The sequence below is a fragment of the Bombina bombina genome, chromosome 1 (genome assembly GCF_027579735.1).
Source record: "Bombina bombina isolate aBomBom1 chromosome 1, aBomBom1.pri, whole genome shotgun sequence".
NCBI classification, from domain to species: Eukaryota; Metazoa; Chordata; class Amphibia; order Anura; family Bombinatoridae; genus Bombina; species Bombina bombina.
This window is the reverse complement of record NC_069499.1, coordinates 683,908,884-683,931,518: the sequence shown is the minus strand read 5'-3', so window position 1 is coordinate 683,931,518 and position 22,635 is coordinate 683,908,884. Positions and strand designations below refer to the sequence as shown.

Below are 22,635 nucleotides of genomic sequence, written 5' to 3'. Positions count from 1 at the left end.
TATAAATACATAAATATATATATATATATATATATATATACACATATGTTTATATGTGTGTGTGTATATATATATATATGTATCTCTTTGTTAAAGCCCTTTGCTTGCCTTTTTTTTTCTAGCATCTGAGAGCTCATATCTTTGAACCCTTATACATTTTTTATGCAATTTTTTTTAAATAATTTTATTATATGGTGTAATTATGAGTGTAATTGTACTTTGTAATGTATTTTGATGTGTATTGTGACACTTTTTTTGTTTCATAAAACAGTTAACCAGAGCTCTGAGTTTGCGCTATCCCGAAGCGTTAACTACAAATGCGCTCACATTTTCTTTCAACTTGTAATACAAGGCTTGTGCATAACTGTTAGTGGCCACTCGTAATCTAGCCCAAAATGTTTAAAAAGGCCAGAGGGTCCTAAATTGATTCTACTATGTGTTTAACACCATTGTATTAAAAGCTTGCTAGTTGCTAGTCTTAAAAATACATACTCTAACCTGTTAGAGTATGTCATTACATGTTATATATGTATGTATGTGTGCACATTCATATCTACACATATAAACTCATGTATACACATGTATACACATGCATACATACACACATACAATTTCATTCTAGTTTTAGCATGGTCTAGCGATATTGATATGGAGCCCAACGCTATCATTAGTGACCCAGTTGAAATCTGGGCCTATCATGGGGCATATTAATGGATAGGCCAACAAGGCAGGCGCCTATTGCAACAGATTTTGGGGGGCGGCACTTGTTCACTGGCTGCACTTGATATCTGTCTGCTTTTAAAAAAAACATTTTTTTTACTTTGAACTGGCGGCTTACCGCCGAGCGGTCATGTGACGTTTTGAACCAGCCAGCTTCTACTATCTGCCGCACATGGCTTGAGGGAGTCACACACGTGATCTCCCAGGCCAGGCGGCAACGGGTTAGGTGAGAGTTACGAGTCGGGAGCAGAGGAGACAGAATCAGACTGATCCAGTGGAGCGGCGGAGACAGTGAGGACTGGAGCAACAAAATCAGGTAGGACACTCAGGCTTCCACAGAGTCACTCGTCAGACTCAGGTGCTGACTGTGTAGATGCTGGCTAATAAAGCAATAGTGTGACTGTGTTGTCACTAACGACATGCCTAGGCTAGGAACTTGGAAGTTGTTACTTTAGTAGTGGGGGTTAATTGCGATTTTGCTGTTGATCATGGTTGGTTTCTGATGGGTCATGCTGGAATTGAGAAATTCAGCTGGTGTGTTTATTAGTGACTTTGGAAAACTCTTAGTGTTGTTGCGTTTTATTTACGGCATGCTAAGGCACTGTAACTGAGCTCTGTAGCAGCCCAGAGGTTGCAGGTTCGATCCCCGGCGAGGTCCACTCAGCCTTTCATCCTTCCGAGGTCGATAAAATGAGCAGCGCCTTGAGACCCTTACGGGTGATTAGCAGTGCTTTACAAGTACCCAATACAGTAGTGGGGGCCATACAGTGCTAAGGTGAGTAACTGGTGGCTATCATTTTAAGCTCATAGTTTTAGTATGAATCTCTTGGCCCTTTATATGTGAAACGGTCACAAAGCCCTCTCTTATCTGTCTCTTATTTTTGGGAATGGTAGACACATTTCTGGGTTTTTCAACACTCCCTCTGGTTAATCTGTCTCTGCCTTCTCTTCTTGTGTGTTTGCTCTCAAGGCTCGGGTCCCCCCTGTACAACAAGTACAGCTCACAAAGGCTTTTCTAGCTTTAGCTTTCTGCAGCACTCTGTCCACCAAAGGAACTCAGCTTACAGATCCTGCAGAAGTGTCAAACCGACCAATACAGTAAAGGCTCACCTCACAAAATAATTTCTGACAAAACACGTTCACAAGGCTAGAAATCCAGCTGGACCTCCTGACTATACATACACACAATTCACAGGCAAATATACATTATGTACAACTACATTAACAACACACAATGCAGGATTCTTATCAGCTGTGCATTGGCTGACACACTCAGAGACTGACAAACTCAGAGACTCCCTTCTCAGAAGAGCTATTTGCACAATTGCATATACACAATGTAAGGATATTCTTTATATACAATTAAATATGTCCCCAAATCCTCTTGGACTGTATCTGTGCACTTAAGCACACTAGTAATATATGCTTTGTCACATTACTCCTTGACCCAAAAAATGATATGGCCAAAAATGCCCTAAATCCGGGGGGGGGGGGGGCAGCAGGATTCTGAGTGCCTAGGGCAGCACAAAACCTAAATACGCTACTGGGCCTATGTGTTTCAAGAAAAGGAAGGTTCACTATCACAATGAAAAAATATTGTTTATTTTTCTGTAATTTTTTCACTTAGGGCTAGATTACAAGTGCCGTGGTAAATATATTTTTTTGTTAGTGAAAACATCAATAGTGTTAGGCTTTTTGCACTTCTCAGGTTCCACTGGTATTACAAGTTGAATTTTTTTTTATTTTGTGCTAGTGGTAACCCAAAAAGCGCAAAAATCCTAAGTGGAGAATTTTTGTATGTGTGCATTTGTTCCCACATAGAAATCAATGGAGACAAAAAAGTTGCACTTGTAATATCAGCGGATTGAAAGGTTTTTATTTAATTTTACAGGTAAGTTTTGTTTTTTTTAAGGTAGTTAGGATTTTTTTTAGTTTATTTTGGATTGTTAGGGGGTGTTATGTTAGGGGGTTTAGATGTTAGTTGATAACTTTGCGGTTTAGGGGTAAATAGTTTATTTATGACTTTGCAAAGTGAGGGATGGCGGTTTAGGGGTTAATAGTTTATTTAGGTATTTAACAATGTGGGGGGTGGCGGTTAAGGGGTTAATAGTATTTTTTAGAGTTTGAAATGTGGGGGATGGTGGATTAGGGTTAATAGTTTATTTAGGTACTTTGCGATGTGGGGGATGGCGGTTTAGGGGTTAATAGTTTATGGGTGAAAGTGTACATTGGTAATGTATTTTTGTTGTGTTTTGTGCCGCTTTTTATTTTCAGATTATTTTTTTTAAATTTCCTTCCAAAATAAAACATATTTATTAAAACACACCAAAAATTAGGTGGGTAAATTACACAGTAGAAGCACATTACATAATTATGATTAAGCTGTTTAATTTTAAAAAAATTAAAGTCTGAAATATACTGGCAGCTTTTCCAATTATGTTTAATAGACTATAAAGTAAGCATAATTCATTTTTAACAATATAGATTCTATGAGTGAAATCTAAGTAAATGTTGCTTTGATGTATAACAGAATGTTCCACTTTTCATAGCATAGTTTAATCAAATAATTGCAATTACCCAGTGTGCTGAGAAAAAAAAATACAGGGAATAAATCACACATATTGCAAAATACATTACATGATGCTGCATATTAGTGAATGGAACCACTACACAAGGATTTGACATTCCATGCTCCAAAGTGAGGAAAATTATCTGTTGTTGGATTTGTTAGGGGCTCTTTGATAGTTTGTGACTCTTTTTTAATGTCTTTATTTTAAATCTGCATATATGAGCTTGCTGAATTTTACATTCTGAAGGGATGTCATACATAGGTATTCAGTCATAAAATGGTTAACTGTAAATGAAAGTCAAAAGTAAAGTTTATTGATTTAGATAGAACATTCAATCAATTTAAAACAAAAAGAAATAAGGATTCCAATTTATTTCATTATCAAATTCTCTTAGCATCATTCATGAAAAACAGTCCACAGCTCTTGAACTTATATGATTGTGTGATTGGTTGGTGGAAGACAGGGAGATGAAAGGAAACTTCAAAATAAATCCAACAAAATATATTGCTTGTTTGAAATTGAAATTTAATGTATTTAATGAGTCAATATGAGTCAATTAAGTTGTTATATTATACTTTGTATTATTATTATTAATTTGCAAATTGCCATTTAGGGCTAGATTACAACTTGAGCGCAAATTAGTCGGATAGAGCATGAGCATTAATCTGGTGCGCGCAAAAAAACAAACTTCGAATACTGCAACCGCATTAACATATTCCCCCAAAGACTTCATTGGAGCGTGAAAAGTGGGGGGGAAATGAATACCATTACTCGTGCCCAAACCTGATCGGGTTTACTCAAGTGCACTAACCCAACATGAAATATGAATATTTCACATTTTAATGCTCTTCACATAGAAGAACATGTTCTGTTTATTCTTAAATAAATATATATATATATATATATATATTATCTTCTAGATTTAGAGTTCTGCGTTAGCCATCCAAACCAGCGTTAGGGGGTCCTAACGCTGGTTTTTACCGCCCGCTGGTATTTAGAGTCAGTCATGAAAGGGTCTAACGCTCACTTTCCAGCCGCGACTTTTCCATACCGCAGATCCCCCTACGCCAATTGCGTATCCTATCTTTTCAATGGGATCTTTCTAACGCTGGTATTTAGAGTCTTGGCTGAAGTGAGCGTTAGAAATCTAACGACAAGACTCCAGCCGCAGGAAAAAGCCAGGAGTTAAGAGCTTTCTGGGCTAACGCCGGTTCATAAAGCTCTTAACTACTGTACTCTAAAGTACACTAACACCCATAAACTACCTATGTACCCCTAAACCGAGGCCCCCCACATCGCCGCCACTCTATTAAATTTTTTTAACCCCTAATCAGCCGACCGCACACCGCCGCCACCTACATTATCCCTATGTACCCCTAATCTGCTGCCCCTAACATCGCCGACCCCTACATAATATTTATTAACCCCTAATCTGCCCCCCCCAACGTCGCCCCTGCCTACCTACAATTATTAACCCCTAATCTGCCGACCGGACCTCACCGCTACTATAATAAAGTTATTAACCCCTAATCCGCCTCACTCCCGCCTCAAAAACCCTATAATAAATAGTATTAACCCGTAATGTGCCCTCCCTAACATCGCCGACACCTAACTTCAAGTATTAACCCCTAATCTGCCGACCGGACCTCGCCGCTACTCTAATAAATGTATTAACCCCTAAATCTAAGTCTAACCCTAACCCTAACACCCCCCTAAGTTAAATATAATTTAAATCTAACGAAATAAAATAAATCTTATTAAATAAATTAATCCTATTTAAAGCTAAATACTTACCTGTAAAATAAACCCTAATATAGCTACCATATAAATAATAATTATATTGTAGCTATTTTAGGATTAATATTTATTTTACAGGCAACTTTGTATTTATTTTAACCAGGTACAATAGCTATTAAATAGTTAATAACTATTTAATAGCTACCTAGATAAAATAATTACAAAATTACCTGTAAAATAAATCCTAACCTAAGTTACAATTAAACCTAACACTACACTATTAATAAATACATTAAATAAACTATCTACAATTATCTACAATTATATCAACTAAACTAAATTACATAAAAAACAAACACTAAATTACCCTATTCTAAAATAAAAATTGTAAAGCTCTTTTACCTTACCAGCCCTTAAAAGGGACTTTTGCGGGGCATGCCCCAAAGAATTCTGCTCTTTTGCCTGTAAAAAAAAACATACAATACCCCCCCAACATTACAACCCACCACCCACATACCCCTAATCTAACCCAAACCCCCCTTAAATAAACCTAACACTAAGCTCCTGAAGATCTTCCTACCTTGTCTTCACCACGCCGGGTATCACCGATCCGTCCAGAAGAGGATCCAAAGTCTTCCTCCTATCCGGCAAGAAGAGCTCCTCCAGAGGGTCCAAAGTCTTCATCCTATCTGGGCAGAAGAGGACATCCGGACTGGCAGACATCTTCATCCAAGCGGCATCTTCTATCTTCTTCCATCCGGCGCGGAGCGGGACCATCTTCAAGCAGCCGACGCGGAGCCATCCTTCTTCACCGACGGACTAACGACGAATGAAGGTTCCTTTAAGGGACGTCATCCAAGTTGGCGTCCCTCGAATTCCGATTGGCTGTTAGGATTCTATCAGCCAATCGGAATTAAGCTAGGAAAAATCTGATTGGCTGATTGAATCAGCCAATCAGATTCAAGTTCAATCGGATTGGCTGATCGGATCAGCCAATCAGATTGAGCTCGCATTCTATTGGCTGATCGGAACAGCCAATAGAATGCAAGCTCAATCTGATTGGCTGATTGGAGTTAGTTAGTCGGTGAAGAAGGATGTCCGTCGGTGAAGAAGGATGGCTCCGCGTCGGCTGCTTGAAGATGGTCCCACTCCGCGCCGGATGGAAGAAGATAGAAGATGCCGCTTGGATGAAGATGTCTGCCAGTCCGGATGTCCTCTTCTGCCCGGATAGGATGAAGACTTTGGACCCTCTGGAGGAGCTCTTCTTGCCAGATAGGAGGAAGACTTCGGACCCTCTTCTGGACGGATCAGTGATACCCGGCGTGGTGAAGACAAGGTAGGAAGATCTTCAGGGGCTTAGTGTTAGGTTTATTTAAGTGGGTTTGGGTTAGATTAGGGGTATGTGGGTGGTGGGTTGTAATGGTGGGGGGGTATTGTATGTTTTTTTTTACAGGCAAAAGAGCAGAATTCTTTGGGGCATGCCCCGCAAAAGGCCCTTTTAAGGGCTGGTAAGGTAAAAGAGCTTTACAATTTTTATTTTAGAATAGGGTAGGGCATTTTTTTATTTTGGGGGGCTTTGTTATTTTTTTTAGGGGGCTTAGAGTAGGTGTAATTAGTTTAAAATTCTTGTAATCTTTTTTTATTTTTTGTAATTTAGTGTCTGTTTGTTTTTTGTAATTTAGTTTAGTTCATATAATTGTAGATAATTGTATATAGTTTATTTAATTTATTTACTGATAGTGTAGTGTTAGGTTTAATTGTAACTTAAGTTAGGATTTATTTTACAGGTAATTTTGTAATTATTTTATCTAGGTAGCTATTAAATAGTTATTAACTATTTAATAGCTATTGTACCTAGTTAAAATAAATACAAAGGTGCCTGTAAAATAAATATTAATCCTAAAATAGCTACAATATAATTATTATTTATATTGTAGCTATATTAGGGTTTATTTTACAGGTAAGTATTTAGCTTTAAATAGGAATACTTTAGTTAATAATATTTATTTTATTTTGTTAGATTTAAATTATATTTAACTTAGGGGGGTGTTAGTGTTAGGGTTAGACTTAGCTTTAGGGGTTAATACATTTATTATAGTAGCGGTGAGGTCCGGTTGGCAGATTAGGGGTTAATAATTGTAGGTAGGTGGCAGCGACGTTGGGGGCAGCAGATTAGGGGTTAATAAATATAATATAGGGGTCGGCAGGGGTTAGGGGCAGCAGATTAGGGGTACATAGGGATAACGTAGGTTGCGGCGGTGTACGGAGCGGCAGATTAGGGGTTAATAATAAAATGCAGGGGTCAGCGATAGCAGGGATGGCAGATTAGGGGTTAATAAGTGTAAGGTTAGGGGTGTTTAGACTCGGGGTACATGTTAGGGTGTTAGGTGCAGACATAGGAAGTGTTTTCCCATAGGAAACAATGGGGCTGCGTTAGGAGCTGAACGCTGATTTTTTGCAGGTGTTAGGTTTTTTTTCAGCTCAAACTGCCCCATTGTTTCCTATGGGGGAATCGTGCACGAGCACGTTTTTGAAGCTGGCCGCGTCCGTAAGCACCGCTGGTATTTAGAGTTGCAGTGGCGGTAAATTATGCTCTACACTCCCTTTTTGGAGCCTAACGCAGCCCTTCTGTGAACTCTAAATACCAGTGGTATTTAAAAGGTGCGGGGGAAAAAATACACGCGTAGCTAACGCACCCCTTTGGCCGCAGAACTCTAAATCTAGCCGAGTGTTTCTTGGTAAAATATATATCTATACCTATATCTATACATATGTATATATATATATATATATATATATATATATATATATATATATATTGTCCTACAGGGCCTGCACTCTCACTTAACAAAATTACAACTACCAGGGTGTCGGTATGAAAAAGTATAAATGCATCAAAAGAAGACAGCACTCTCTGGATTTGAAAAAAAATATATATATGCATCAAAAGAGGACTGCATTCTATAGATTTTAAAAATTGAAACACCATTTATTATGTGACGTTTCGGGCACTGACTCCCCTTTCTCAGACAAACCCTGAGGAAGGGGAGTCAGCCCTCGAAACGTCACATAATAAATGGTGTTTCAATTTTTAAAATCTATAGAATGAGGTCCTCTTTTGATGCGCATATATATATATATATATATATATATATATATATATATATAGGTAACAAGAACTTGCACTCACTGGTCTTTTTTTCAAAAACACACTTTTAATGTAACATTTCAGAGATAGAGTATCCCCTTCCTCAGACTCTATCTCCGAAACGTTACATTAAAAGTGTGTTTTTGAAGAAAGGACCAGTGAATATATACAGTACTGATCTTAGGCCAGTCTTAGATTTGTTGTTTTAGTAATGATATAATGACCATGTATAATTATTTCTCAGTATCTTTAGATATATTAGAATTCAACCAGAAAATACATGATATTTGTATACAGTATTAAAAAGCAGAAAAAAACAGCTTCTATAGGCTAAAGTGGCAAGTATTTAGTGTGATCTCCCCTTACATTTGAGCAATGGCAGGAACCAGGCTCTCTTAAACCTAAATGGAATGGAATCCTAATTAATGTAATTGGTAACACCTGTATTTATCCTACTATTTCATGTCAAAATGACTGCTGTGAAAATGTTCTATTACACTAGCTTTGTGCAATACATGTTTGAGCATTACATACACATATTGGATGAGTATAATTCATTGGAAGCTTGCAAATAAGACCAACTTAAAATCACATCATTCCATTCAAAATGCCAAAGATCACAGAATTTGGCAGAAATAAAATCATAATTTTGCATCAACAAGGCCACTCTCAAAGAGAAATCAGCAAACAAACTAAATACTCAAGATGTGATATTTAAGCTGTTATAAAGAAATTTGAAGATTCAGGAGAGGTCAAAGACAGAAAGGTCTGGAAGGCCAAGAAAACTTTGAAAATCTGATGAGAAGTTTCTCAGAGTTTCTTCTTTGAGAGACCGGAAGAAGACCAGCAAGGGCCTGGCTCAGCATCAGGCAGCTTCATTAAAATGCCAAGTTGACCCATCTACAGTCCGAAGAAGATTGATCAGGAATGGTCAAGGGGAATGGAAGGGGAACAGGGTGAAAAGGCTAAGATATGCTAAAGCTCACAAGATTGGAATGTAAGATCAGTGGAGAAGAGTATTATGGAGTGACAAATCTAAGTTTGACATTTTTGGGTCCAATCGTTGACTATACATGAGAAGAAGAATTGGAGAGAGATGGAAGAATGAGTGCTTGCAGACTTCAGTGAAACATGGTGGAGGGTCTGTCCTGGTTTGGGGTTGCATTTCTACCAGTGGTGTTGGCAATATGGTCCAAATTGATGGAATCATGTATGCTTAAATGTACAGAATGGTTTTAATTCATCATGCTATTCCATCTGGAAAGGGGCTGATTGGGAATGGTTTTATTTCTCATCATGATAACGTACCCAAAGCACACTGCTATTGCAGTAAAATTATATTTGTAGAGACACAAAACAGCTGATTAAACACTGACAGTCATGGACCAGCCTCCACAGAGTCCAGACCTGAATATTATAGAGGCAGTATGGTATCACCTGGAAAGAGAAATAAATACAAGACAACCTAAATCTAAAGAACTCTGGGAAGTACTGAAAATATTGTTCTGAAAAATAGTTTTTTTTTTATATTTTGAGTACATATTTCCTGTATTTTCTGTTTGTATCTTAATAAAGAGACTGAAAAATAAATATGGATGGCCATTAAAACTGCTAAAACAACAAATCTAATGGTAGCCTAAGACTTTGCACAGTACTGTATATTCTACTTGCACACTAACTTTTACTTTCAACTTGTAATACGTGCACCATGCTAATTTTTTTTACTTGAGTGAAGCTAGCGCTCCAGCCAAAAAAAGAGATATCTTGCCACTTGTAATCTGGCCACCCTTTGCTATCAACTAACACTTAGTGGAGCAGTGCATACGAATCCTTGAGAAAGTCTGTACTAAAACAGACAAAATGCATAGGATAAATAGTACTGGGCCACATGAAGTACTCACTGACATAGTGGACAGGGAGGACAACAAGCGGTCATCGGTAAAGATTGCAGATCCACTTGAGAAATTGATCCAGTAAACCTGCAGCTAATGATCTACATGTGAGGGCGGTTCGATACGGCTGTTGTTGATATGCACAATTTTTTATTTAGTCTAGTAATTGCAGTCAGTCACTTGTTATTTTAATAAAGTGTTTACTTTGAATTTACTTTGCTAATTGACAGCGATATTATGGGTTGTTCTTGTAGAAAAACATAATTCCCCACTTATAATATGAGCAGTGTTAGTGTGCACTAAAAATACATCAAAGAAAAACAGTGTAGCGAATCATAAGTATGCACACTTATTTAGCTACAGTGGATATGTGAGTTTGTTACTATACAGTATATAGAACTCTGTAATATTCAGACATATAATATACCACAGTAATATGTCAGGCAAATAGGAACAGCTAGTTAATGACTGCTCAATATTGGATGATAGTACAATCTATACTAATTCTTTAAGACTAATCCATGTGTGAAGCACAGTACTAAATTATAAAAATGTTTCTATAAAAGGAGCTAATAATCTGTTTCCTTAACAAAAGGCAAGAAAAATAAACTACGGGTATATTATTTATCATGGCTGAGAAACAAAATCCTGCGCAATGATCCAGAAGGTGAGAAACGCCAAGGATGGGTTTCCGTTGGCGAAATGGAAGGCTGTGTACATTACAAAGTTGGTAAGTGTGATTTTAAATATACAGCATATTACATGATTTTATCACCAATACTATCTGCTATAAGGGTGACAAAATGGCTGGCAGAATGAAGCAGTGCATTTTGGGAAATATGCAAACAATACACAAAAGTTCACCACCTACAAATGCAAGGAAATAAGACATTTTATTAATGTCAGCTTATTGCTTTATAAATAATGACAGATTACTAAGGCCAGTTTCTCTAGATAAGACAAGATCTGTAAAGGCAAAAGCAAGCCACAGGATACTAAAAGTAATTTACTATTATTAGAGAATTTAAATTTCTCTTGATATCCTTTTCATGTGAGCATACTGAGATAGGCAGGTGAACACTATATAGCAACAATGTTTGCAGCACCCTGGGCCTATCTCAGTATGCTCTTACGGAAAGGAATTTCAACAAAGGGTATCAAGAGAACAAATGATCATTGATAATAGAAGTAAACGGTTTTGTTTTTTTAAATATTGCACTTCATCTGAATCATGAGACTTTAATATTAAACAAAAACACAATAATTTAACTTGAGCCACAGCCTTAATAAACAATAATTAAAGACCTTAAATATATGCACTCAGTAATAGTCTCCACTCTCTACACTAATTCAGATACATTGTGTAGGAGATGTACTTTCCTTTGTCAGTCCTAAATAGGTCCTCAATTTAATGGAAGTTGACTTCCTCAAATGCCTTAATGAACACAATGGTGTGTTCATCATGCCTCCTGTTTATGTGATCTATAAAAAATAACACACAGAACATGTAACAGGGTTGTACTGTGCTAAGGAGCTTCCAGACATGCCAAGTACAGGTTAGGTACTCATCAGATCCGGTAGGCTTGAAATGAAGGCACTAGGAGTCTGATAATCAAAGACACTTCAGCTTGAAGAGAAATTATAGTGCAGAATTCACATGGGCTGAACTTTCTAAATTCTCTAACAAAAGGGATGAGACATGAAAGCCAAGAGAGATGAGAGATGCCTCCCATAAAGCTGTCCACTCAGATGAGATGATCTAAAATAACCCTTCAGCACTGTGAGATCACTCACAATATTCTAGACAGGCAAATTAAGATCTACTTCTCTAAGGAGCATTCCCTGCATTTCTGGATATGAATGAGAGACAAGCCCAGGGCAATATAGCAAAAATTGATATTTATATTTCTTTATACTTCAGATTGGGTTCTTTAAGTTCTATTAGTTTTAAACTTTGCACTCTCTATTTTGTATTTTAATGCATTTAGATCCAGTATACAACAGCTTTGAAAGGTTCTGTGTTATTCTAACAAATTGAAAACATACAGCTAGATTACAAGTTTTGCGTTATGAGGGGTGCGGTGCTAACTTGCACGTTATTGTCACTGCTCACTTTCCTACAGCGCTGGTATTACAGGTTTTCCTGAACCCGGCGTTAAAAGGCAAGAAGTGAGCGTAGAGCAAAATTGAGCTCCATATCGCACTCCAATACCAGCGCTGCTTAAGTCAGCGGTGAGCTGGTTGTACGTGCTTGTGCACGATTTCCCCATAGACATCAATGGGGAGAGCCGGCTGAAAAAAAGCCTAACACCTGCAATAAAGCAGCGTAAAGCTCTGTAACGTAGCCCCATTGATTCCTATGGGGAAACAAAAGTTATGTTTACACCTAACACCCTAACATGAACACCGAGTCTAAACACCCCTAATATTACACTTATCAACCCCTAATCTGCTGCCCCCGACATCGCCGACACCTACATTATACTTATTAACCCTTAATCTGGCGCTCCAGATATCGCCGACACCTACATTATATTTATTAACCCCTAATCTTCTGCCCCCAATTTCGCCGCAACCTACCTACACTTATTAGCCCCTAATATGCCGCCCCCAATGTCGAAGCCACTATAATAAACATATTAACCCCTAAACCGCCGCACTCCCGCATCGCAAACACTAGTTAAATAGTATTAACCCCTAATCTGCTGCCCCCAACTTCGCCCTAAACCTAAGTCTAACCCTAACACCCCCTAACTTAAATATAATTAAAATAAATCTAAAGAAACCCTACTATTAATAACTAAATAATTCCTATTTAAAACTAAATACTTACCTATAAAATAAACCCTAAGATAGCTACAATATAACCAATAGTTACATTGTATCTATCTTAGGTTTTATTTTTATTTTACAGGCAAGTTTGTATTTATTTTAACTAGGTAGAATAGTTACTAAATAGTTATTAACTATTTACTAACTACTTAGCTAAAATAAATACAAATTTACCTGTAAAATAAAACCTAACCTGTCTTACACTAACACCTAACCTTACACTATAATTAAATCAATTACCTAAATTAAATACAATTAACTAAATTATATACAAATACCTAAATTACAAAAACAAACAAACACTAAATTACATAAAATAAAAAACAAATTACAAGATATTTAAACCAATTACACCTAATCCAATAGCCCTATCAAAATAAAAAAAGTCCGCCCAAAATAAAAAAAAAAACCCTAGCTTAAACTAAACTGCCAATAGCCCTTAAAAGGGTCTTTTGCGGGGCATTGCCCCAAAGAAATCAGCTCTTTTACCTGTAAAAAAAAAAGCAACCCCCCAACAGTAAAACCCACAACCCACACAACCAAACCCCCCAAATAAAATCCTAACTAAAAAAACCTAAGCTCCCCATTTCCCTAAAAAGAACATTTAGCTCTATTGCTGCCCAAACCCTAATCTAAAACTAAAACCCACCCAATAAACCCATAAAAAAATCTAACACTAACCCCCGAAGATCCACTTACAGTTTTGAAGAGCCGACATCCATCCTCAACGAAGCCGGGAGAAGTCCTCAGTGAAGCGGCAAGAAGTCCTCAACAAAGCCAGGAGAAGTCTTCATCCAAGCCGGGAGAAGTGGTCCTCCAGACGGGCAGCAGTCTTCATCCAGACGGCATCTTCTATCTTCATCCGTCTGGCGCGGAGCGAGTCCATCTTCAAGACATCCAATCAGCCAATAGAATGTGAGCTCAATCCTATTGGCTGATTGGATCAGCCAATAGGATTGAAGTTCAATCCTATTGGCTGATTGCATCAGCCAATAGGATTGAAGTTCAATCCTATTGGCTGATTGCATCAGCCAATAGGAATTTTTCATATTTAATTCCGATTGGCTGATAGAATTCTATCAGCCAATCAGAATCTAAGGAATGCCATCTTGGATGACGTCACTTAAAGTTACCTTCATTCGTCGGGTAGTCGTCGGAAGAAGAGGATGCTCCGCGCCGGATGTCTTGAAGATGGACCCACTCCACGCCGGATGGATGAAGACTTCTCCTGGCTTCGTTGAGGACTTCTTGTCGCTTCACTGAGGACTTCTCCCGACTTCATTGAGGATGGATGTCGGCTCTTCAAAACTGTAAGTGGATCTTCGGGGGTTAGTGTTAAGGGTTTATTGGGTGGGTTTTAGTTTTAGATTAGGGTTTGGGCAGAAATAGAGCTAAATGCCCTTTTAAGTGCAATGCCCATCAAAATGCCCTTTTCAGGGCAATAGGGAGCATAGTTTTTTTAGTTAGGATTTTATTTGGGGGTTTGGTTGTGTGGGTGGTGGGTTTTACTGTTGGGGGGTTGTTTGTATTTTTTTTTTTACAGGTAAAAGAGCTGATTTCTTTGGGGCGATGCCCCGCAAAAGACCCTTTTAAGGGCTATTGGCAGTTTAGTTTAGGCTAGGAGGTTTTTTTTATTTTTGGGGGGCTTTTTTATTTTGATAGGGCTATTAGATTAGGTGTAATTAGTTTAAATATCTTGTAATTTGTTTTTTATTTTGTGTAATTTAGTGGGGTGGTTTTTTTTTTTGTAATTTAGGTATTTGTATTTAATTTAGGTCTCAGGTCTCATCTCAGGACTTGTCTCTAGATACTCTCCCTCCCGTCCCCTTTGATCAGCTCAGGATCTCCTCCTCTCTTGTTACTTCCTCACATTCCCGTTTACAGGACTTCTCCAGACTGGCCCCCATCTTGTGGAATTCCCTGCCTGCTCCATAAGACTCTCCCCTAGTTTTAACAGCTTCAAGCACTCCCTAAAGACTCTACTATTCAGGGATGCATACAACTAACACTGACCTTTCCTAACTCCATTGCTTTCCCCTTGAACCCCTTAGAATGTAAGCCTATGGGCCCAGCTGTTTACAGATCGCTTCATAAGAGCCGACTACAACAGTGAATCTCTCGGCAGGGCCCTCTACCCACTTGACCCCTACAAAAGCTATCCTGTACACCGACTATGTTTACAGTGCTGCGGAATCTGTTGGCACTCTACAAATACCTGATAAAAATAAAAATAATAATAATTTAATTGTAGTGTAAGGTTAGGTTTTATTGTAAGGCAGGTTAGGTTTTATTTTACAGGTACATTTGTATTTATTTTTGCTAGGTAGTTATTAAATAGTTAATAACTATTTAGTAACTATTCTACCTAGTTAACATAAATACAAACTTGCCTGTAAAATAAAAATAAACTCTAAGCTAGATACAATGTAACTATTAGTTATATTGTAGCTAGCTTAGGGTTTATTTTACAGGTAAGTATTTAGTTTTAAATAGGAATTATTTAGTTAATAATAGTAGGTTTTCTTTAGATTTATTTTAATTATATTTAAGTTAGTGGGTGTTAGGGTTAGGGTTAGACTTAGGTTTAGGTGTTAATAACTTTAGTATAGCGGCGGCGACGTTGGGGACGGCAGATTAGGGGTTAATAAATGTAGATAGGTGACGGCGATGTTAGGGGCGGCAGATTAGGGGTTAATAATATTTAACTAGTGTTTGCGAGGCGGGAGTACGGTGGTTTAGGGGTTAATATGTTTATTCTAGTGGCGGCGATGTCCGTAGCAGCAGATTAGGGGTTAATAATTTTATTTTAGTGTTTGCGATGCGTGAGGGCCTCGGTTTAGGGGTTAATAGGTAGTTTATGGGTGTTAGTGTACTTTTTATCACTTTAGTTATGAGTTTTATGCTACAGCTTTGTAGTGTAAAACTCATAACTACTGACTTTAGAATGCGTTATGAATCTTGCAGGATAAGCTGTACCGCTCACTTTTTGGCCTAAAAAAAAAAGCTTGTAATACCGGCGCTATGGAAGTCCCATTGAAAAAAGACTTTACGCAAATTGCGTAAGTTAATTTGCGGTACGGCCAAAAACGTTTGCGGGACAGCTGTACCTACAAGACTCGTAATAGCAGTGGTAGTAAAAAAGCAGCATTATGAGCCTTAAAGCTGCTTTTTTACTCATAACGTAAAACTTGTAATCTAGCCGATACTTTGTATATTTCTGTGTATCTTTTACAAATTGCATTGCACTTTGTATTTGTTCTGTGTAAAATAGAACTGACAGTTTTACAAAGTGGAAGGGAAAGGGGAGTTCTTTGGGCTGAAGTGGGGAATTCTCAGGGTATGTCTGAAGCTCTCTCACAATTATCAACAACACGTTTCATATACTGTTAACTTTACAGACCTTGCCTCAATTGTTTTCCCTATGTATACATTATATTTATGGTGAATCAGTTTAGGGATATTTTTCATTTAACTAATCTTTGCCATTCACATGGAGAATAGCTGTTCAGGCCAGAAATACTAAATGATTCTTCTTTAAATTGGAGAAAGGAGCAATCTCACACATACTTTCAGCCAATTAACCTTTGCTAATAATTTTTTACATTAGAAATGTAATGACCTATTATAGGTTGTATTTCACATATCCATTTAAAGTATATAGTAGTCTTGTGCAGCCAAGAAAATGTTCATTTCGAATAAAAAAATTACAGAATTGTCAAGGATGTTTGTCAGTATTTTTGTATTTTCTTTCAATTTTGCTGGTGCATTCATTTGTACATTCGTTTTCATTTACAAAAACAAATATCTGTTTTTTTTTTTAATTATTAATGTGCATTTCTAACTAAACAATGCACATCCCTAGTATATAGTATATTTTCATAAACATGTACTGGTCCACTGTGTTGCATTGTTTTAAAACTAATTTCAGTTTGTTGTGTATACATTTTTACGCATAATATAATGTATGCATTAAATATAATTGTTGTTATTTTTTCCTGTACAACACAGCTTCTTTTGATCTGGTAACATAAAGGACATAAAGCTATGAACGACTTTTAGTTTAGACATTTAGTTCTAAATTGAAATTAAAGGGATAAACTAATTTATGTGTGGGCAATTATTCAATGTATTGCAAATCATTTACATACAAATCATTTGCATTTAAAACTGTGATTTTGTTTTAAAAAAAATATGCATTGTTTTGCAGACATGAATCAGACCCCTGGAATAGACCCTTGAATGTTGTTTATCTTAAAGGGATAGAAAGATCAAAACTGCAATGTGCATGGGGGCATTTCAATTTGAAATATAAAAATTTTTGCAGTATACTTCCATTAGCAAAAATGCTTCAAGTAAAAGTTGTTACTGTTTTTCTACAGCATACGCACATATCCTGTGAGGGCCGTGCACCAGTATTAAAACACCACACCTTCTCAGAGAGCTGGCGGGGGTGTGTATTGCTATTGGATACGCAATTTGTGCTTGCGTGCTAACTCCACTAGAAGCAAGCTATTTGTGCACGTTGGGTAGTGCTTGTATTACATGTTGAAAGTAAACTGCTTTCACTCATGCCAACCCGATGCACGTAAAAAGTCGAACTTAGAATAGCGTGCACACGTGATAACGTATTCCCCCATAGAAGTCAATGGAGCAAAAAAATTGGGGGAAAAACCTCACAACCTACTCGCGCGCAAACCCGATTGCATATTCTCAAATGCGATAACTCAACATGAAAATATTAATATTTCACATTCCAATGTTCTTCACATAAAATAATGTTTTATTTATTCATGAATACATAATATATATATATATATATATATATATAATGGTATTTTGATAGAAAATATATCTATACCTAGATATTTATAGATGCTTATATATAGGTATAGATATATATACAGATAAATATAGGAATATATATTAAAAAATACTTAGAACATATTCTGCTATTTGCAGAACATTGGAATGTATAATCTAGAAGATATCAAAAAGAAGAAGGCGCCACCATAGTGCACAATCAGTAGCTCAATCAAGCAAATGTGCCGATACCGTTATACTTACAAAGTATCAAGCACTTGAGAAGTGCTACAATAGCTTCCTGGACCTCATGGACCACTAAACTCACAATTTTGAATCCTGTGGACCACTAAAATGTTTATATACACACACATACATACACACACTCATATACACTCAAACATACACACACACACATACAGTACATAACTAGTATAACCATAGCTAAGTTTACATTTTGTATATATTTACACATTTTTTAAGAATGACAGAGCTGAGTGAATACTTCCAAATGACAGATGATGGGTGAGTGCCAACTTTTGAGCTGGAAACAGAGTGGGAAAAAAAGAATAAATGTTTAAAAGGACCACAAGACTTCCAAGTTACCTCCCCAATTAGGAATTTATTAAAACTACTTATGATCATGGACAGACATTGGAGTCATAAATTAAGTTTATATCAGAGAGCTCTCAATATGGATGTGAGCTAACCCCAACTGATGTTACTGGCAATTACTATAATACTGGTGGAATATGAATGATCTGCTGGATGGCAATTACTGTAATTCAGGTGGAATGACTTTATGCGCGGGAAAAATATTAGAATTAAAAATAATTAATATTTAATAATAAAAAAAAGGAGAGGGAAGGAAGACAAACAGTGATGTAAGTCCATCTGAAGGAATTAGAAAAACTACTACTAAGAGACAGGTAAAGGGGAGAAAAATGAAATATAAGAGACATTTTTTTACATACTTTAATTCCACTATTTCAAGCCAAGACTATACCAACCTCTGCTGGCTTTAGAATGGAAGCATCTTTCTCTGAGCAGCACACTGGGTGGGAGGAGTTAAAAATACAATCTAACTACGCAAGTTGCGCAGTACTACGCAACGTGCGTAGGGAGATCGTAATTTAACTTCTCTGTCGGTTTTCACTGATGTCCAGCCAGGCACTGTAGGGAGTTGCAGCATGACAGGGGTAACACTATCAGAGGAGATTAATTCCTGCTTGATGGTGTCAAGGACCACCAACATCTTCTCGTGGACCACCAGTGGTTTCAGATAACTCTCCCTTGTGTGGTGCAAACCACCAACTGGTTTATATTACAGTAAATACACAGTATTATTAAATACAAATATTGCACATAAATATGAGCTTTCATGTTTTCATCTACATGACTGCAAAGGGCTCCAATGCACTTATATATATGCCTATTTGTGTGTACATATGTATGTATGGGTTTATATGTGTACATATGTCTGTAAATACATAAATACACATATAAATACAAATGCACACACATATAAACACATATAAATATATATATATATATATATATATATATATATATATATATATATATACACACACATATTAAAGGGACACTGTACTCAAAAATTTTCTTTCATGATTCAGATTGAGCATGAAATTTTAAGCAACTTTCTAATTTACTCCTATTATCACATTTTCTTCATTATCTTGGTATCTTTATTTAAAATGCAAGAATGTAAGTTTAGATGCCGGCCCATTTTTGGTGAACAACCTGGGTTGTCCTTGCTGATTGGTGGATAAATTCATCCACCAAAAAAAATGCTGTCCAGAGTACTAAACCCAAAAAGCATAGATGCCTTCTTTTTCAAATAAAGATAGCAAAAGAACAAAGAAAAATTGATAATAGAAGTAAATTAGAAAGTTGCTTAAAATTGCATTCTCTTTCTGAATTAAAAAACACATTTTCTGGGTTCAGTGTCCCTTTAAGTCAAAGACTGAAGCAAAGTAGGCCTTACCCAGCACAACTTATGTGCAACCTAATAAATACACACTGGGACACAGTAAGGAAGAAAAATCAAGTGTTTCTTCTTATGTACAAGGAACTTTGTAACAACAAAGGCTATGGCCACAATTATGGGAAGTTTCAATGTGTAACATTTGACTGATACGCTCTAACTTAATGTTATAAACATGTACCCTCTATTTGTATGAATATACCATTCTGCTGTGATTTTAGGCATGTAGGATATGCTTTAACTTGTACTAATACTGAGGTACCCCGCTTAGCATCAATTTAATGAATCAGTGTGAAGCTTCACCCCGTGCTTAATGTAGATATTTTTGATGAATTCATTATACAATTCTTTTTTGGTGTGCAATCAGACAGACTGTTTGCTTTTTCTACCTCACTGCATCCCAGTTTGGATTTATTAGGTTGTACATAAGTTGTGCTGGGTAATGCCTACTTGCTTCACTCTTTGATTTAATATTTAAATATCTCTAGACCTCCGTGCACAGGGAAAACTCTAAGTACTATTAAAGTGGGGTTTTCTCAATACTTACTGACCCAATCATTTCCCTTGGTGCTGGAACCCCCATATATATACACTGTGTGCAGAATTATTAGGCAAATGAGTATTTTGACCACATCATCCTCTTTATGCATGTTGTCTTACTCCAAGCTGTATAGGCTTGAAAGCCTACTACCAATTAAGCATATTAGGTAATGTGCATCTCTGTAATGAGAAGGGGTGTGGTCTAATGACATCAACACCCTATATCAGGTGTGCATAATTATTAGGCAACTTCCTTTCCTTTGGCAAAATGGGTCAAAAGAAGGACTTGACAGGCTCAGAAAAGTAAAAAATAGTGAGATATCTTGCAGAGGGATGCAGCACTCTTAAAATTGCAAAGCTTCTGAAGCGTGATCATCGAACAATCAAGCGTTTCATTCAAAATAGTCAACAGGGTCGCAAGAAGCGTGTGGAAAAACCAAGGCGCAAAATAACTGCCCATGAACTGAGAAAAGTCAAGCGTGCAGCTGCCAAGATGCCACTTGCCACCAGTTTGGCCATATTTCAGAGCTGCAACATCACTGGAGTGCCCAAAAGCACAAGGTGTGCAATACTCAGAGACATGGCCAAGGTAAGAAAGGCTGAAAGACGACCACCACTGAACAAGACACACAAGCTGAAACATCAAGACTGGGCCAAGAAATATCTCAAGACTGATTTTTCTAAGGTTTTATGGACTGATGAAATGAGAGTGAGTCTTGATGGTCCAGATGGATGGGCCCGTGGCTGGATTGGTAAAGGGCAGAGAGCTCCAGTCCGACTCAGACGCCAGCAAGGTGGAGGTGGAGTACTGGTTTGGGCTGGTATCATCAAAGATGAGCTTGTGGGGCCTTTTCGGGTTGAGGATGGAGTCAAGCTCAACTCCCAGTCCTACTGCCAGTTTCTGGAAGACACCTTCTTCAAGCAGTGGTACAGGAAGAAGTCTGCATCCTTCAAGAAAAACATGATTTTCATGCAGGACAATGCTCCATCACACGCGTCCAAGTACTCCACAGTATGGCTGGCAAGAAAGGGTATAAAAGAAGAAAATCTAATGACATGGCCTCCTTGTTCACCTGATCTGAACCCCATTGAGAACCTGTGGTCCATCATCAAATGTGAGATTTACAAGGAGGGAAAACAGTACATCTCTCTGAACAGTGTCTGGGAGGCTGTGGTTGCTGCTGCACGCAATGTTGATGGTGAACAGATCAAAACACTGACAGAATCCATGGATGGCAGGCTTTTGAGTGTCCTTGCAAAGAAAGGTGGCTATATTGGTCACTGATTTGTTTTTTGTCAGAAATGTATATTTGTGAATGTTGAGATGTTATATTGGTTTCACTGGTAAAAAGAAATAATTGAAATGGGTATATATTTGTTTTTTGTTAAGTTGCCTAATAATTATGCACAGTAATAGTCACCTGCACACACAGATATCCCCCTAAAATAGCTATAACTAAAAACAAACTAAAAACTACTTCCAAAACTATTCAGCTTTGATATTAATGAGTTTTTTTGGTTCATTGAGGACATGGTTGTTGTTCAATAGAATGGAAGATAAACAAGGGGCGCCAACATAGTGTGAATCGTTCAAACAACAAATATAAAAGTGATGTGCAAAAAACTACTCACAAGGAAAGTGGCACCTTAAATGAATAAGGTGCGATAAAGCAGGCTGACATTCAAATTCCAGCAGTCAGTACGCTGGAGGTCTCACCCAGAGGACCTGTGGAATCCAGATAGGCGTCTAGAAAGTAGCACCCACGTTTTTTAGGGCCAATGGCCGGACCAGGTGAGCTGCAAGCTGATAGGTGTTCTCCTGCTGCACTCACGCCACCGAGACTTTTCTCCAAAAACGACAGTGTCAGTGTATGAAAGGTTCCGTGGTAAAAGTCCTGTTTCAAAAACAAGTGGATCGTGGAAAGAAGCAAAAATACCGGGTCGTGGTATAAAACAAACAGTATTTATTTTGCAACGTGTTTCTCAGTCTATTCCAGACCGTTTCATCAGGCATGAATGAAACGGTCTGGAATAGACTGAGAAACACGTTGCAAAATAAATACTGTTTGTTTTATACCACGACCCGGTATTTTTGCTTCTTTCCACGATCCACTTGTTTTTGAAACAGGACTTTTACCACGGAACCTTTCATACACTGACACTGTCGTTTTTGGAGAAAAGTCTCGGTGGCGTGAGTGCAGCAGGAGAACACCTATCAGCTTGCAGCTCACCTGGTCCGGCCATTGGCCCTAAAAAACGTGGGTGCTACTTTCTAGACGCCTATCTGGATTCCACAGGTCCTCTGGGTGAGACCTCCAGCGTACTGACTGCTGGAATTTGAATGTCAGCCTGCTTTATCGCACCTTATTCATTTAAGGTGCCACTTTC

The 22,635-nt window shown here is 37.6% G+C and overlaps 1 protein-coding gene across 1 annotated transcript in view; it reads left to right on the top strand.

Annotated features, from left to right (window-relative positions):
• Positions 1 to 22,635, top strand: part of NRK (Nik related kinase) — a 575,538-nt gene that overhangs the window by 434,090 nt on the left and 118,813 nt on the right. The window contains exon 27 of the mRNA XM_053699167.1: positions 10,663 to 10,797. Within this exon, the coding sequence (XP_053555142.1) occupies positions 10,663 to 10,797 (135 nt within the window). The remainder of the gene's footprint in view (positions 1 to 10,662; positions 10,798 to 22,635) is intronic.